Raw genomic sequence first — 18,238 nt, 5'->3', positions numbered from 1 at the left:
CAACTTTGTAGCACGCACCCACACACATGAAAACAAACCACACGTTTTTCTTCTGCAACTTAACCTCTAGTTCCGCCTCTTCGTTCCCACGGACATGGACATAGACACAGACACAGACATAGACACCACTTCCCTCCTCGTCATCATCTTCTTCCATGGTGGTGGCTTCACTTTCCTTTCCCTTTCCTCATTCGCACTGTAAAACCAAAACACAATCCCAAAACCAAATCAAGACCCAAAATCAAATCAAACTCACCCTGATCTGAACCCACCACAAAACCGCAACCAAAACCCACCCCAGCCTCTCCAATGACCACCACTCCAGCAGCCCAGCCTCTTCGGTCTCAACCCTAGCCAAGAACACCGACCACGCTGACTCAAGAATGACGCCTCATGAATCTTAACCCAATCTGAACGTTGACTCAAACTTGGGTTTTTGGGTTTGGCCATAGAGAGAAGGGAAGAGCTTGGGTTGAGGGAGAACCAACAAAAAAAAAGAAGAAAAAAAGAAAAGAAAAAAAAGAGGTAGTGTGATGACTGATGAGGCGTGGGTTGAGGGAGAGCTAGAAGAGAGAAAGATGATGGAAATCACGTGTGGGAAAGAGAGAGGGCACGTGTGGAGATTAAAATATAATATTTGGGTTTGACACTTAGCTATAGTGCGCTGCTAGAGATAGCAACGCACTGTAGCTGGGTGTCAAAAGATTTAGCATTTGCATTCTTTGATGGAGCACGTTTTTTGTGCTTGGAGCTATAAAAATAGCATATCAGAGCATTTAGCATCTTTGATGAGAATGCTCAATTGAAAATGGGAGTACTATAACATTTAAAATAATAATAATAATAAAATATAGAAATTGTAAAGTCTTTAAGAACACTGTGTAAAATGCTTTCAAAATCATTTTTAGAGTTGCAACCAAACACAAGAGTCATTAAGATAAAATTTGCAACCAAGTGGAGGCACTTGATTCAAAAAATTGAAAGAAAAAAAAGGTCCTTAAATTTGACAACTAGCTAGAAAGTACATGTTAGACAACATTATATTAGATTGTTTTGCACATGAAAAGAAAGTTGGGTCCTTAAATATGGATTTATGGGGAATAAGACTCAAGTACAAACAATTGCCGATTAGGGTTTCAGGAGACCTAATTGCTCATTTGGAATTATGAAGGTAGGACCTCCAAACGCCATTGTAACTTTCACCGAACAAAGAAATTCTTAAAGTCTGCAACTTTTCCTCAAGTCACAAAAAGCAATTCATTGTAAATCTAAAGCATTTGAGTCTCCGAAAGCTAATAACAAGCCCATGTTCCCAAAAGCTTTAAAGAGGGAATGATGAGTTTTTAAAAAAGAAATCCAATAATTTCAATAGACATCATCAAAAGAAGTTCACTAAAGTGACATAAATAGTCTTGCCACATTAAAGTTCTTACAGGGAAAGATATTAAACCCAACAGATTTGTGACAAATTGCTAACCCATGGAACATCATTTTGTTTCATCATCCAAAGCATTAAAAAAAGTTATATAAAAAAAAGATTTTGTGCAGTTTTTTTCACAAATGGCAAATTTAAAATTAATTAGTAACTATTTGATGTTTGGGAAAAGTAGATGCTGGTATTTGAAAATTCCGGTTATCAGTTACTTGCGCAAGAATATAGGTATACTGTTTGCAAGAATTTTACAGCTTTACTAAATGATGACAAAAAGCTAAATGCTCTATTCATGGGAATGCCATTTTCAGAGGCAGGGGCTGGGCTAGAGTACTACTATTACTTGCTGTCTGTTTGGATACCGTTTATTTTTAAAAAACTGAAAATATTGTAGTAAAATAATTTTTAAATATGTAAATAGTACTGTGAAACCCAGTTTTAAAGTTGATTTTGCTAGATTCTGTATTTGTGAGTTCCGTGAATAGTACATGAGATCCAAGGAAAAAAATGCAGATGCACAAAACGTGACCATCTGCCGTTATCCAAACTCACACTTGTTATGCATGATGTTCAGTATTAAGGATTATCAATGTTAGTAACTTTAGTATGTTACAATCATGCTTCCTCCACACCACGGACTCATTTTAGAGCATTGACAATTTAGGGGTGTGCAGAAAACCCACCGACCCGCCAAACCCGACCCAACCCAACCCGACCCGCCGCGTTGGGTCGGTTTTTAAGGTTTGGTGGGTTGGGTTGGGTTACAAAATTTTTTTTTATGGCGGGTTGGGTTGGGTTTGGGTCATAAAATTACAAACCCGCCAAACCCAACCCGACCCATCCATATTTAATATATATTTAAAATATATTTTTATATTTAATAATTTTTTTTAAATCAATTGTAGGGCACTTTTATATATATATATATATATTTCAATATATATTATATATTTAATAATTTAAAAAAAACAGTTGTAGAGGAACATTCTTACTAATACTAATTATATATATATATATATAAAATATATTATATAATTAATAATTTTTTTTAAATAGCCAGTTCTTCCTATCTTATATAAAAGCCAATTAGTTCACACAAATCCTAATAAATTACTATTGCTATTTAGTCATTAGTGTTGTTTGCCTTTAAGGAGTTACATTGATACTAATCTTTAGGTTTTTTTAATATTTTTTTTCTACTCAATTTAATAATAATAAAAAAAAATTTCAAATCCATGGGTTCAACCTGACCCAACCCGACCCATGTGGGTTGGGTTGGGTTGGGTTGGACTTATGTGATGGGTTGGGTTTTTTTTGACCCATCATGGTGGGTTGGGTCAAAAAATCCCCTCAACCCGACCTAACCCGACCCATGCATACCCCTAATTGACATGCTGCTTTCTGCTTTCTTTATTTCATCTTCAGTATATACAAAAAGCCCTGTACAAGACAACTATGTAGCGAGAATGAGCCACGCAACTTGAGAAGTACTGTACTCCTTACCCATCCCTACACAAATCTGTTGAAATTGTCAGCCATCAAATGTGGAGAATGTTTCCCATGCATTGGGTGTATGTATCATTTTTCTCACATTGAAAGGTTTCCATATAATTGTAGGATCCACACACGATCAGAAAGAAGATGCATCTGATGTATGTGATAATTATTAAGCAAACATGGAGTCAATTAAAAAAAGGGCTAATAAGCGTTTTCCTTTCCTTGACTCAAAAGAATTTCGTCATGTCTCTAATGAGATTTCAGATATCAAATCTAATACAAGACAACAAACTAAGGACTTAGTTGAAATTTACAAAGCTCACTTTCCCTTCCCTTCTTCGTTTTGATAAGCTCATATGTTTTGTTCACATGGAGAAAGCTCCCTCAACATTGCATAGGTCATATGCATAACAAGGGGAAGAAAGGACAAGAAGCAGGACTTAGTTACAGAGAAGTTAAGCCCAACAGTGTCTTCAACTTGACTAGACTATGTTGCCCTCAATTCAAACTGGTTGGGCTTCTTGATTTTGTTTTGTCCCCTTGATTTTAATTGGATAACATGTTCCTTGCCAAATGTACTCACAATTGTACACAAAATTATAGCATTACCTCAGTATAATTCCGGGGACAGTGATTAGACAAGCGTACAAATGAAGAGTCATGCTCACTGTAAACCTCAATTTTACTCATTTAACTGGATTTTTTTCTTCTTCAAAATAATACTGATTTTCAAACAATTTTGTTTGTTAGCATGTTTTCAAAACAATTTAGAAAACTAACATCTCGAGTGCAATAAACTTGATTTCAGTGTCTAAATCAAGTACAATGAACTCGATTTCAACATAGAACTCGACCCTATTGGACTCGATTTCGTTGAAATTTCAGTAGAATTCTTAACTTCAACAAACTCCAGCAAAACTCAACTCTAGTAAAACCCAGGTCCGATTTGATCCGAACAAAACCCAGGTGAGCTTCGGTCTCCTCACAGTTCCGATCCGATCCCAGCAACTCCAGCAAAACCCATCCGATCCGATTTGAGCAAAACCCCAGGTGGGTCTTGGGTTTGTTGATTTCGTTGTTTCTCTTTGGTTGTTGTGTTTGATTGTTTGAGAAGAAGATTTTTTGGTTTTTCTCTTTGTTGTTTTTGTTTTTGCTATGAGTACCGAAATCAAGTCGATAAGGCTCGATTTCAATTTGCCAGAAAACGAGTTTGGTGGACTCAAGTTTAGCATTCCAAAATTGAGTTTGTTACACTCGAGAAGTTAGTTTCCTAAATAGTTTTAAAAACGTGCTAACTAACGAAATTGTTTGAAAATCAGTGTTATTTTGAAAAAAAAAAACCCCATTTAACTCTTTCTAATTTCTATCCTAATAAAGTAAGGGCTATAGCCTACAGGCTACTTGTGATTGATTCAAACTTGAAACTTGGTCGAACTAATAGTCTGTTTGGATTGAAGGGTAGAGAGGGAGACTAGAGTAAAGTAGAGTAGATTTGACCTAAAATTAGTCTATTTTCAACCAACTCTACTCTACCCCCCTTCACTCCCCCTCCTTCTATCCTTAATCCAAACAGGCCCTCACGGTCTAACTCATTGAACTGTAGTGTCGATTGGTTAGGATGAGTTGTGAATGCATTATTGCAATACTAATCAACAAAATTTAAGGGCATGCCTATTGTAATGGAATAACTAAATTTATTCATAAGTTTGGTAGTGAGTTGTAATATTAAAATAAAACTTAAGTTTTATTCTAATAAATATCTTATTCATATAATTATATTTCCTTAAAAATAATATATATATATATATATATTTTTTTTTAATTTTTTTTTTTGAGAAAGATGACTTATTTTTTATGATTTTTTTTTTTAATTTTAATTTCGTTATGTGTATATGGAAAGCTTGTTTATTTTGAAGTATATTAATTTTAGAAATTATTACACCTTCTAAGTAATAGCTATTACAACATTTTTAGAGATGAATAGTGACAGGAAGGCGCACCATTCTCTATGTTTCGGGAGTACCTAAGGATTACTCATAATAAAAACATAACCAAATAATCGTATAACTAAATCATATAAATAGCTATTACATTACAGTCAACCAAACATGGCGTAAGGTCAGGGCTTTCATAATCATTGGTTTACTATTTATAATATTAGCTTAATTGGTGCCTTTTGATGTTTTCAATGATAACATTTAAGATTTAATTTTCTCACTTCCATTATAACTATCAAATTTTTTTAAAAGCAAGAAAACCATTCAACCTTTTTCTTTCTTTCTCAAATAAAGTAATTGGAAGAAGAGTATTGCATTTTTAAATAAAATAAAACGTACGTTAAAGAATGTAATAGTGGACAGGAAAAAGAAAGAGACTAATACGGTGGTAAAAAAGATTTGATTAGTTAAAAATTAGCAAAATTCTTAATTGAAATTGTTAAAAATTAAATTGGTCCAATTATCAATTGAATATTACATTATAGGTTGGGTTCAAGTTATATCTAGTGTAACTGTAAGGAATGTTGCACTAACGTTCATAATTGGGTGCGTGGATAGATGATCACCAATTGATATGCTTGCAATTAAGAAAGAGTGCCTACTTCCTAGTTTTTCGACAAACTAGCAAAGTTGGCTTGAGGGTTCTCCAAAGATTAAGTTAGTACAATAAAAACCAATAAATTTGTAGAAAATAGCTAATGTGTATATAGGCTCTAGAAATCATAGCTCATTTGGGGAGGTGAAAGGTGTATATATAGCGTTTTCTCTCAATGAGGGTGGTGAGTAGTTCCCTATAAGTGGGATGAAATTGTTAGCACAACCTCCCCTTGCGTTTTCAACATTATTTATCGCTCAATTATGATTGCCTTGGCTATCAATTACGATTCAAGCCTTGCAGGGTCATAAAACCCTCACCTCTCATTTTTGTTTTCACTTCTTCTTAATCACAACTCTCTCATTCCATTGATTTTGCTTTTCTTTGGGTTATTGTAAATGGTATTAGAGCCGAATTGGTAATCTTGTCTGGGCTTGGATACAATACCCCCTAAAGTGGGACTTAACAAAGACGTTAGGGATTTAAGTGAGGGAAATTATTATGTCCCTAATTTGATTGGATATTGATTAAGTGTGTGTTGTGTGGGTGTGTCATGAGTTCTACATTGGACATGTACAAGTTTGATATGAGTTTTATATTCTACAAGAAACCTTATTACAACTAGACTAGTTCTTTTGGGGTAAGCGCAAATGTAGTTTTCCTCGAGTCATTACAAAGTTAGTTAGGCTAGTTAATACCAATGAGGTAATGCTTGCCTTTTGGAGCTTGTTGGTATGCACCCAAGTGGGAATTTGGGAATCCATAGAAGGGCATGTCATCCCTTGTTGTGGTGAGGTGGTGAGAAGGGATGAGCCGAAGGAAGGAGATTGAGAAAAAGAAAAAAGAAAGATATTATAACAATTGGTTTAGTAAATTTTAATTGAAAAATGTTTTATGCTATGACATGCATAACACATGATTTCATTTTCGCTAATAAACTAGTGGAATGGCAACATAAGGGTTATTTTTTTAGTAAACAATAATACTTATTAGAAACATAAGGGTTGATTTGGGTATTTCCCATGGTTCATGGATTTTAATTGTAAATTAGAAATATAGGTTAGTGTGATTTAATTTGACCCAAAGTTTATACATGTTTTTTTTTTTTTTTTTTTTTTTGTTTCTCTTTATTATTTGCGCAACTCTTCTATTGAAATATAATTTGCCATAATTTGCATATTTGTCAATTTGTGGTTGGATTATATTATTTAGACATGAGACCATCACTTGTACTTTTTTTTATATTATTTTATGGAACCATTACTTGTACTTGGTAAAGAGTAATCCAATCAATACTTGACACATGTACAAATTATGATAATGTGCTTTAAAATATGTGTCCATAGACTTTTTGTTATTTAAATATTTCTTTCTAAGTCAAACGTTCATTGAGTGGCACTGTGGGTCTTTTTTTATTTACAAAAAAAAAAAAAAAAAAAAAAAATCCAATATATAAGATAAGAATAATGGAAAAAATAAACGATAAATATATCAATCTAGAAACATAAAATTTGATGTTTCTAACATTTCTTTTTTGTAAAAACTACAAGGAGACCCGCCAAAGGCCGTGTAGCTGAATTGACACCTCTCCATGTACAAAATGCTTGGGGGTTTAGGGGGAAAAGGGTTCGAACTGCGAGGTTAGCAGCATGTTGTAATTATCTCACAAAAAAAAAAAAAAAAACTACAAGGAGACCCCAAAGAAAAATTCACCATTTGTCCAACTTAGAATTGGTAGGTCAAATTTATTAGAATATAAACCTTTGTTTGTCTATTTATTTATACAAATTTGAAGTCAAGAATCCTGTAACTTAATTGACATCTTCTTATGCACAAAGTACATTATATAAAATTAAAAATTTCTTTTTCTTTAAAAATAGTTTATTTTTATTTAAAAAAAAAAAAAAAAAAAAAAAAAAACTCGTTGTCTTCTAAGATGTGAGAATAAGTTTGGTAATTAAAAAAGCAAACCAAAGAACAAAACCTCAGAACCAAACAAGCTATCATTCCCCACAATACGCAAATAACTTTTAATATGTGCAAGTTGATCTCAAATTTTTTTAATGGGTTAGGCAATAATAGTGATTTAGAGCCTTGTAGGTTGGTGACATTAATTATATGCTTTCATAATTAAAGTGAATTAGAGTTCAAAGCTCATAACTCCATTATTGTAACTACTGAGTTATTAAATAAATAAATAAATATAATCATATCAATAATTAATTTTTGAAAGACATATCAATAAATTTAAAGATAAGCGTTTTCACAATTATTTTTTTACACCTTTTAGATAGTTATTATAATTGGTGTTTGTATGGGCAGGTTTTGGATTCTAAGCCCAAGAGATGAATGGATTTAGGCTTAAAGAGTCCAACACAATAAATTTGTAGAAAGTGGACTTAAAGGTTAGGCTTCAATGGATTAGACAATACGCATAGTGAACCAAAGGTAATAAAACAATTCATGCCTAAAGAGCCCAACACAATAAATTTATAGAGAGTGGGCTTAAAGGCTAGGTTTCAATGGATCAGACAACACGCACAGTGAACCAAAGGTAATAAAACAAGCTTTGTGCAAAGAAAATCTTCCTTGGTCAAATTCGAGGAGATTGGGCCTTATATATCTTTCCTCTAAACTTGGATACAAGTTCATTTCTTCTTACTACAGTGGTTTCTCTATCGAATTTTCGATCCCCTCTCCCTGGAGGGTCTTTTACATTATATAGCTCCCTTTAAATGATCTTGGCCCTTCATTTGTTGATCGTCTAGACTATTACTTGAGTGCTTGTCCCATCAGACACATTCCCAAGCCCCTTGTGAGTTGGGGCAGGCAAGACAGTACTGTTTAGGGGTCTTCTTCACATAAATGCAATTAGGAGGTTTGGTAGGATGCATTAAATGTGGTGGTAGCCACCATCCCTTCAGTCATGTTAGGGTTTAATCCCCTCTTTGAAACTTTTTCTCTACAGTATGACATCTTCTGGTAACGTGCCACTGACGTGGCCTTACTGTCCGAGCGTGTGACCTCCTCAGTGTGATAATGGCCTCCTCGACCATGGGTATGACACATGGCACAAATATCTTATTTAAATTCTTATACCCTCTAGTGCTAATAAAACTTTGAAAATGGTATCACTGTATCAGTGGTGAGCCAATACTAAAGTTATGTTGCACCAATAATAAACTATTGACTCTCGTTAGTTATAAAAAAAATGTCGTGAAAATTGTTAGGTCATAATCGTATTAATTTTATTACTCAACCATATATACCAAGAGTTAAACGACTAGTTGGCCTGTAGGCGACTCGCACGGTTTGCAAAGCAAAAAGATAATAACTAGGCTCAGGGTGTCCTCCTCCTCCTTAAGGGTCAGATGCAGTGAAAATGAAATCAAGTCTCAAGATAAACAGAAGAATGACCGCCCCAGAAAAGCATAATTTGCTCCCCACAATAGGCGCTTTTGATTATATATGCACTAATTATTTAAAGTGTGGTAATCAAACATAGCAATGCCCATAATTGTTTTTTGTCCTATACTTTTTTTTTTGGATAGGTTTGTCCTATACATTTACTAGCAAGGGAAAGCAACACTTCGCTATTATAGTGAAGAACGGTATCATAATGTGCCAATGCATGCAGTTATTGAATTTCTCTAAAACTCGCCAAAAACAGAATTCCATTTCTTACCCTTCTGAGGTGCCAACAATTGTTCTTATTATTCTTATTTCATGTAAAGCCACAAAAAATAAAAGGATGGTCTATATAACAACAATTAATTCGGGCACCAGCTTTAGAAGAGGATTGGAAATTTCATTCCAAAATCAAGAATGGTAGGGAATACCATTTTTTTGAAAAGACCAAAATACACTTTCTGCCCTTAACTATTAGGAGAATGATATGAAATGACTTATTTTGACAACTGATATGAAATGAGTGGCGTGTCAAGGCCCATTGACACTTGATAGTGAAACTATTTGTAGAGATTCCATCATCCTCCGGGTCAGCCGCATGGACTATGGATCCTATAGAATTCCCCACGGCTTCATCTGTCTCCTAGGTTAAGCTTGTTACTAGGATGTTATGAAGTTGCACCCAAAAATTAACCGAAGCAAAAGCCAGCATGTTAAAAAACAACCAAGTTTTTGTCGTATGACCAAGGTTCAAACACGAAAACTCTTTCTAAATCCATAGTATTCTCAAATTCGAAAAGCAACAAATTCCCCCCCAATGTCTTTAATTTTGAATTCCCCAATTGGTTTCCAAAGAGGTTTAAAAGTGCGTGTAATAGCCTTAGCGTTCACAACTCTCTTAGTAAATTTTTTTGTAGCTAACCGATATAGACAAATCTCACATTGTTTGGAGACATCGGCCCCTTGTTCTTCTTCATCGGTCAGTGACAAACGAGCCTGAAGATCCTCAATGTTAGCCATGCTCATAGAAAAAAAACAAAGAGAACAACCAAGCTAATCGGAAGGATACAAGTGATCCACAAACCGTCCTATAAGAACTAAAGAATTAAAGGGAACTGAGAAACCTACATAAGGGTAGGCACAAAATTCTACATGCAGAAAAGGAATGCCCTAGCGAGAGTTAAACCCTAGCAAAGAAACCCTAGACGGTGAGAGAAACCACTTTGGATGTACTAAATTGGATTAAAAAAGAGAGACAGTTAGATGAAAGAGAGAGAAGAAATCATTTTTTTTATTTTTATTTTAACAATAGCAATGAATAGTGTCTCATTGCTTGTGGCATAACACTGTTCATTGTTAGGTTGTTTTAGGTTATTTTGGCGAGGCTGATGTGTGGGCCTTTTGGGAGTCTCTAGTATTTTTTTAAAATAAATTTGGCTAATTTGACTAGTATGATGAGAATGATCTTTGTAATATTACTAAAGTGATACATAAAAATTTGACAACTTATTATCGTGTAGCAATGCAATACGTGTTGCTCAATGTTAGAGCATTCGCATTCGAAAAAGTCATCCTATTCTATTTTACCATCTCAAAAAGTTACTTTATCAATTATACCATACCATTTTATAGTATTCCCAACATCCTAACTTTTATTTTCCCATTCTACTCATTAAAATAATATATATTACCTACTAAAATAATATAATATATTCCAATACAACCCTCCCTCTCTCTCATAAAAAAAAAAAAAAAAAATCTCCCTCTCTCTCATGAAAAAAAAAAAAAAAAAAAAAAAATCTCCCTCTCTCTTCTCCCCTATCTCTCTGTTTCTCTTCATTGGTGTCTCTTTCTTTGAACCACCATCCACCCAAAGCCAAATACCTCATCCATTGGCCACCGGCAACCAGCAATCAACAACTAGCCACCACCTAAACCCAACTAGCCACTACCACTAGCCATAAAAACCAGTCACCACCACCATGCCACACACTAACCACCAATCACCAACCACCAAAAGCCATTAAATCAAATCCATTAAATCAGCAAACCAACAAACCCCGATCAAAAGAAATTAAATGCATTAAATCAAAAACCAAAAGCCATTAAATCAAAAATTGATCTCTAGACATGTCGGTCAAAACTCCATCAAAACCCACTCGATTTCCACCCAAAATCAAAGAAAAATCAACATTAGAAGTTTAGAATCCCATCAGAACTAATCTGAAGCTGATCTCCATGCCTTCACTAGCGTTGTCTCCACGCCTCATTGCTGTCGAGTCCATGCCTCCACACCTCCACACATACCTAGATCAAGCCACAACCTAGATCAACCTAGACCAAGCAAACCCACACAAACCTAGACCAACCCACACCATAAACTCAGATTAACCCACCATCGAGACCTCCCCACGTCGCCACCATCAATCATCGACCTAGACCCACATTGCCACCATTGAGACCACACCATATGCCACTTGCCGATCTTGCCATGTCGTGACCATATCGTTACCACGCTGTGACCATGCCGAATCCAACCCAACTTCGGTGGCATGCTTTGAATGAGAGAGAGAGATGTGAGAGAGGGAGTGAGAATTGAGGATGAAAGAAAGAGAGAATCGGAGAAAAAGAAAAGAAAAGAAAAGAAAGAAATAGCTAAGTGAGAGAGAGAGAGAGAGAGAGAGAGAGAGAGAGAGAGAGAAATAATATAATAATTATACAAGATGTTACAGTCACGTCATAAAAGTAAGATGGTACTGTAATGGTATTGTAAAAAAATTTACAAGTAGTAGAACTGATGGTGGCCTTGTTTGGTCCTTACATATACCATTTGCACACACCTTAAACTAAAAAGTCGGGAGTGCACAGAGTCTAGGTTGTTCCCATTGGGAGTGTGACACCCCCACCCCACCCCCACAAGGCACAAAGCCACAAACAAACCAAATCTTATGCATTTTTGGTTTTTCATTTTCAAAAAATTGCACATTTTGCCACCATTGCATTGCTTTGGCCTGAACCAAGGGAGTCAATTTCGTACCGTATCGGCTGATACCACCGGAATATACCGTACCGGCAAGCAAATTGGTACATATAACCCCCTTGTTTCATACCAAAAAAAATACCGACCATACTAGCCAATTTCCAGCAATACTGGCTGGTACCAAGTGTACCGACCGGTACATAATTTTTTTTTTTTTTTTTTTTAGTTTTGTAATTTTGAATTTTTGTTAGGGCAGAATAATAACTTATTTGCATTAACTTATTAGTATTATTTGTTTTTTAATATGTAATGGTAACTTTTAAACTTTTTATTTTTTATATTGTGTTTTTTCTTTTTCTTTTAATTGATACTAAAGTCTAAAACTATAGATAATTAGTTCTGAATTGAGAAAATGTTTTATGGTAAACTTTTATATTTATTATAATATATATATATATATATATATATATGCACACACACATACATACATACATACATACATACATACATATATTTATTTATAAATATAAAAAATAGTGGTAAACCCGAAACGATACACCGGTATTGACCTGTATCCGAAATATATCATACCGTTGGTCAAACTGGTATAGTTTTCGGTACAGTATTAACTCCCTTAACCTAGAGCCGGTTTACTGTATCTTCTACGGAATACGAGGGGCATCAGCCGATATTCCATACTAGTGGAAGGTTAGTTCAGTAATTTAAAGTATGTAATCTGAGCCAATCGTGACCGCCCACGATCATCTAGATGACACACGTGTGAAACATTAGAAACGTCCAGAAGCTATAACTTCGTGCGGCGCTGGACAGGTCAGGAGAGTGTAGTGTGAAGATAATTGGTGCCACGTATGAGTAGAGGTGGCCAAAACAATCCTAGTCAGCAAATACAAATACAAATACAGATCAGATCAGATAGATAGTCAGTCAGTCCAGCTGCTTCTTATAAATGCCCAAACCACCACCCACTCCATCAGTCTCCACCAAAACCATAATCGACAAGGCCCTCCTTTTCTCTCTCTCTTACTATCGCCGGAAAATGCTAATTCCGGTGACCTTCTCGTCCATTCAAATACCCATTTTCCATATCTCCGATCATCGCCGTCACGTTTTCCACGAAAAGCCCTGAACGAAAGCCATCTTCTTTCTTTGTCCTATTCCAAAAATTATTCCTTTCTTCATCGCAAGACCAAAAAAAAAAAAAAAAAAATTTGATACTATAATTCAACAAGAAGGTACCAATTTCATGCGAGTAAATAAATTTTTGTAGGCTTTTTTTTGGTAGTTTAGTTTTGGGCTAGATTGACCAGTTGATCGGACAGAATTTTGAAACTGTGGAGAATTTGGCTTGTATTGCTTGAGAGAGAATTTAGAAAAGATGGTGAATGTGTATGAACCTGTTGAGTGGTAGCATTGATTCACGTTTTATTGCCTTTCTTGTTCGTGTACATCTTTGTGTGAAGTAAATGCAAAGAATCAGAGGGAGTGATGGGTTTTGAGTGACAATGTTTGATTAAATTTTTGTGTACTGTTGAGTCTGAGTTTCAAAGCGGATCGGAGCTTTGAAAAATGAAGCAGAGCTGACAGGGCGGAAAGGGATTTGGAGTATAGACCGGGGCATACAATTTTTTTTTTTTTTTTTTTTGTCTGCTTGTTTGTTGCTTTTGGGTGTTAATTTGAACATTGAGCATGCCATTTCCGATGAAGATCCAACCTATTGATATTGATGCTGAAGAACCTGTTCGAACCGATACGGTGAAACCAGCGGTGTTGAAATCGCGGCTGAAGAGGTTGTTTGATCGGCAATTCCCTAGTGTTCTGAGGATATCGTCGGCGGAGAAGCCCAGCGGTGGCGGCGAAGCCCATGGAGGAGTAGCAGAGTTGGAGCCGAGCTCCGTTTGCTTGGCAAAAATGGTGCAGAGTTTTATTGAAGACAACAATGAGACAAAGCAGCAGTCTATAGCGCCGAGCAAGTACGGGCGAAACCGCTGCAATTGCTTCAACGGCAGTAGCAACGACAGCTCTGACGACGAGTTCGACGACTTTGCTTCTAATTTCGGAGGCGATTCTTCCACTGGCACTGGATCCGATGTCTTCGATACGCTCAAGGTATTCAATTTAATTCCAATTCAACTCAATTTAGGAATTTGATTAAAGGGAAAGAATTGGAGTATTAATTATGTGGTTTGTGGAACAGAGTTTAACCCCTTGTACTAGCGTTGCGGAGAGAAACCTGTTAGCAGACGCGGCGAAAATCGTAGACAAGAACAACAAAATTAACAAAAGTAAAGAGGATCTGAGGAAAATAGTGACGGATGGACTGTCATCTCTTGGCTATGATTCCTCTATTTGCAAATCCAAATGGGACAAATCTCTCTCTTACCCAGCAGGTAAAATATTTTTGTTCTCTGAGTTTTGAAACGATTAATTATAAAGAAAAGAAGAAGAATTATTATTTAAGATTGTGTTGGTGTTGTTGTTCAGGGGAATATGAATATATAGATGTGATAGTGGAAGGGGAAAGATTGTTGATGGATATAGATTTCCGATCGGAGTTTGAGATAGCGAGATCGACTGGGACGTACAAGGCGATATTGCAATCTCTACCGTACATATATGTGGGGAAAGCCGATCGGTTGGGTCAAATAGCGTCGATAGTATCGGAGGCAGCAAAGCAGAGTTTGAAGAAGAAGGGGATGCACTTTCCGCCTTGGAGGAAAGCTGACTACATGCGTGCCAAATGGCTCTCTCCTTATACACGACGAACAACAACTAATCAACCTCAAACTCAAACAACCCACACCATTTCTACCGCTACCACGGACACCGACACAGACAGTGATTGCGGTGACCTCCATCTCATTTTCGGTGACAAAACCACAACCACTCACTCTCACTCTTCGGATTTTTCCAATTTTAGTAATGGCAAACTGAATGATGTCTTGCTTACGTGGCAACCACCGGCGGTTAAACCTAAGAGCCTTGACAGATCACGACCAAATGCAAAGCCCGTCACCGGTTTAGCTTCTCTCCTCAAAGATCATAAACCCTAAACCAAAATTTTGGATTTTGTTTTTCCGGTATTAAAAAAAAATATTATATATTTAAAACATAATCGTATTTCGGAGAATAGTACAATCCTTTTCTTTTCTTTTATTCTCCTTTTTTTTTTTTTTTTTTTTTTTTATATGAGTTTATGAACTAAGCAGCAGAGCTATAATCTTTGTAATAATAAATTAGAACCAGTACAGTACAGCGCAAAAAAGAACAAAAAAAAAAGAAGAAGGGTAAATGTTTACTAAATTTGTGTAAATTAAATCAAGGCACCTGGCTGGGAGTGAGAATCGATGAGATTTTTCTTTTTCATCGATTTCCTAAACGAGTACGGTGCTCTGTGTCTATCATGGTTGCTTTTGAGTTTTGTTGTGGTGACGGTTTCTTGTGGGGGAACAAAGAAGGATGAGAGACTTTTAATAAGGGGGAATTGGCATTGGCATGGGCATTCTTCAGGTCACTTTTTTGGTTTAATTTTTCATTTTGAGTTAACGGGGGGTTGGTGGTGAGAGTATGTATATTGGATGACGGCAGAGGTGGTGGCGTCTCGAACACCGTGAGGTGAGGTGGAGTTTTCTTTAGAATTGCGTGATATTCTTCTCTTTCTTCTTATTTTTGTCTCGAACGCGTTTATTGTTTGTTTCAACCCCAGCTCGTGAAACACTTCTCTTTTCTTCTGGTTTGACTGACGACTCAGAATTTTTGGGTTTAAGATCTTAAGTAAATAATAGTTGCTTATTTTAAGAAGATGCTGCTTTTTTAATTAAGTAAACAACACATTTTTGACTGCTTGAATTTTGGCAAGTTTTGAAAAACAGAGTGAAGGATTTTCTTTGACTCTACTTTCATTCCTAAATAAATCCATATCTAAATGCTGGGAAACTTGCCAACATAAGTTGAACTCTCAAAGTTGTGTAAATTACAATGTGCATCATATCATAACAAATTGGCATTTCAAGCAAAACCCAAACCTGCTGCTTACCCACCCCCCCCCCCCCCCCCCCCCAAAAAAAAAAACTCGGTTAACCTATTGTTTTACATGGATTTCCCTACCATTTTCTATTTTTAAAATATTATCTCATAATCATTGTAGTGGGGGCTCTTGTGTAATCTACTATGTAATGTTGGCCTTTATTCTTTTCTTATTTTTTGGGCGATAAGACTGATACAGGGGTCTCTTTCATGTACAAAACAAAAGCAAAAATAATAAAAGCAATTTCCCCAAAGTTTGACAATAATAATGCCCTTTTGAAAGCAACCTCTCACCTACTCTTTCACTCTTTCTCTCTCCCCCGTGGAGATTGCTTGTGTTGAGGTGTAAAATGTAAATTCGCTTTTACCTTGTCTATACGGTATCATAATCAGAGCACTTATACTGGAGAATTATTAAAGGGGGATATATAAAGATGCAAACGTTTTCATCTCAAGAATGGTGGACTCTCCCCCCTCAAAAAAAAAAATGGAAAAAAAGAATGGTGGACTCTCAACCATTCATAAAAGAAAAAAAAAAAAAAGAAAAAAAAGAAAAAGAAAAAAAAAGAATAGTGGACTGGACTCGGTACTCCCCACCTTTCGGCTCGATCAGAATATTCTTTCATATATGCTTTTTTGGTTTTTCACTTTGTTTGGCATAAAAATGATATGTAACTGTGTGTGATAGTTCATGAATCTTCTGGCCAATATACCCCTTATCCAATCATGATTTGACATGTCTGCCTACAGAGCAAGCATTTATCTGGACTCGAGACTAGGTGACATGTGGTACTGTTTGGACCATTCCTCTTTATAGTAAACAAGTCTACAAGACTCGTTTCTCTTCCTTCTCTTTTCTTTTTCTTTTTCCTTTTCTCTTTTTTTCCTATTCTTTTCCTCTTGAGCATCTTCACGTGTGCGGTAGATACATTGGTGCATTCAAAATTATAAATAGGCCCTTATCACATAAGCACTTTTTTTTTTTAATAATTTTTTAATTTTTTTAATTTTTTTTTTTTAGAAACCAACGTATCACATAGAGCCAGTAAAACATTTTTAAAATTTTTTGTGGAAAAACAAAAAAATGATTAACTTTTTTTACAAATTTTTTAAATTCTCATAAAAAGTTTTTAAAGATAGATGATTAATATATAATCTTAAGACATACATTAAATGGACCCAAATAAACAATAGCCGAGTACATGAATTTTATAGTGGCAGATCATTAATGTATAATTAAAAAATGGCTAACTTTTTTGACAACTTGTTTCAATTTTTCATAAAAAGTTTCTTAAAATAGATAATTAATATATAACTTTAGAACATACATTAATTAGACCCAAATAAATAATAACTTAGTACATGAATTTTTTGGTGGCAGGTCATTAATGGACAATGGAATGACGTGGCTTCCTCACCCCAAGAGAAAAGAATGATATGGCAAGATTGAGTGTGAACTCGATTTCAATCTAGCTAAGAAAACGATGATATAAGTCATTTGTAAATAAATCAAACTATTCATATATATCCCGAGATTGACTTAATAAAAAATTTGTTCATATTTATTTGTTTATAAATAAATCAAGCATAAGCTTTGATTTTGGGATTATTTAATAAACAAATAGAGCTCAAGCTAAAAAGATTGTTCATGAATAAGCTTGTAAACAATAAGACTCGATAAAAAATGAGGCAAGTTTAGGTTGGTTTATGAGTTTAGTAATAAACTTGATATGAGCTTGAAAAATAAGCTTATATTTTACTAAACTTTTAATTAATTTGGAGTTTGGATCACTTATTCAACCAAAAGTGTTTGATAATGTATTTAATATAGGCTTGATAATGTACTTGTATTGGATTTAGAGTTTAAAAACTCAATATTAAGCTTAAGTTCAAGCTCTAACTTGGCTTGAAAAATGAGTCAAGCCAAGCCAAGCTTAAACTTTTGGATCTTTTGACAAGCTCAAGCTCAAACATTATTTATAAGATTAGTTCAAGCTCAAACCAAGCTTGAACATTCAATACTCTTGTTTACAACCCTAGATATGAGCAATTATTTTAAAAGGAATTGTAGGAATTGTAGGACTAGATACAAGGATCCTATCTTAAAGGAGTTCTCTTTAATTTGAATTATAATAAACTTTGAATGCTACAGGATCTTATTCACCCTAAGATTAATTCAATTTGTACCAAGTATATATGAGGGCCAAAATGGGGATATACCCCTTTCGCCCAAAAGTTCTAGCAAAATGCTCCATTTCTGAAACTATCTAGCGATATGCCCTTGT

The 18,238-nt window shown here is 35.2% G+C and overlaps 1 protein-coding gene across 1 annotated transcript; it reads left to right on the top strand.

Moving 5' to 3' along the window:
- The first annotated feature begins 12,868 nt into the window (after window positions 1–12,868).
- Window positions 12,869–15,077, top strand: LOC115950660. The gene is made up of 3 exons (XM_031067884.1): window positions 12,869–14,036; window positions 14,125–14,317; window positions 14,412–15,077. The coding sequence occupies exons 1-3, from the start codon at window positions 13,617–13,619 to the stop codon at window positions 14,978–14,980; spliced, it is 1,182 nt and encodes a 393-aa protein (XP_030923744.1). The 5' UTR covers window positions 12,869–13,616; the 3' UTR covers window positions 14,981–15,077.
- Window positions 15,078–18,238: the final 3,161 nt, after the last annotated feature.

Source organism: Quercus lobata, chromosome 6, assembly GCF_001633185.2.
Source record: "Quercus lobata isolate SW786 chromosome 6, ValleyOak3.0 Primary Assembly, whole genome shotgun sequence".
Lineage (NCBI taxonomy): Eukaryota > Viridiplantae > Streptophyta > Magnoliopsida > Fagales > Fagaceae > Quercus > Quercus lobata.
The sequence above is the reverse complement of the archived record's forward strand: the minus strand, read 5'-3'. Positions and strand labels throughout refer to the sequence as shown.

Bases quoted from the DNA above. Each gene is read 5' to 3' on its own strand.
- LOC115950660 (XM_031067884.1), top strand. From the start codon at position 13,617: ATGCCATTTCCGATGAAGATCCAACCTATTGATATTGATGCTGAAGAA. The intron at 14,037-14,124 runs GTATTCAATTTA...TTTGTGGAACAG, and splicing joins ATGTCTTCGATACGCTCAAG to AGTTTAACCCCTTGTACTAG. The intron at 14,318-14,411 runs GTAAAATATTTT...GTTGTTGTTCAG, and splicing joins ATCTCTCTCTTACCCAGCAG to GGGAATATGAATATATAGAT.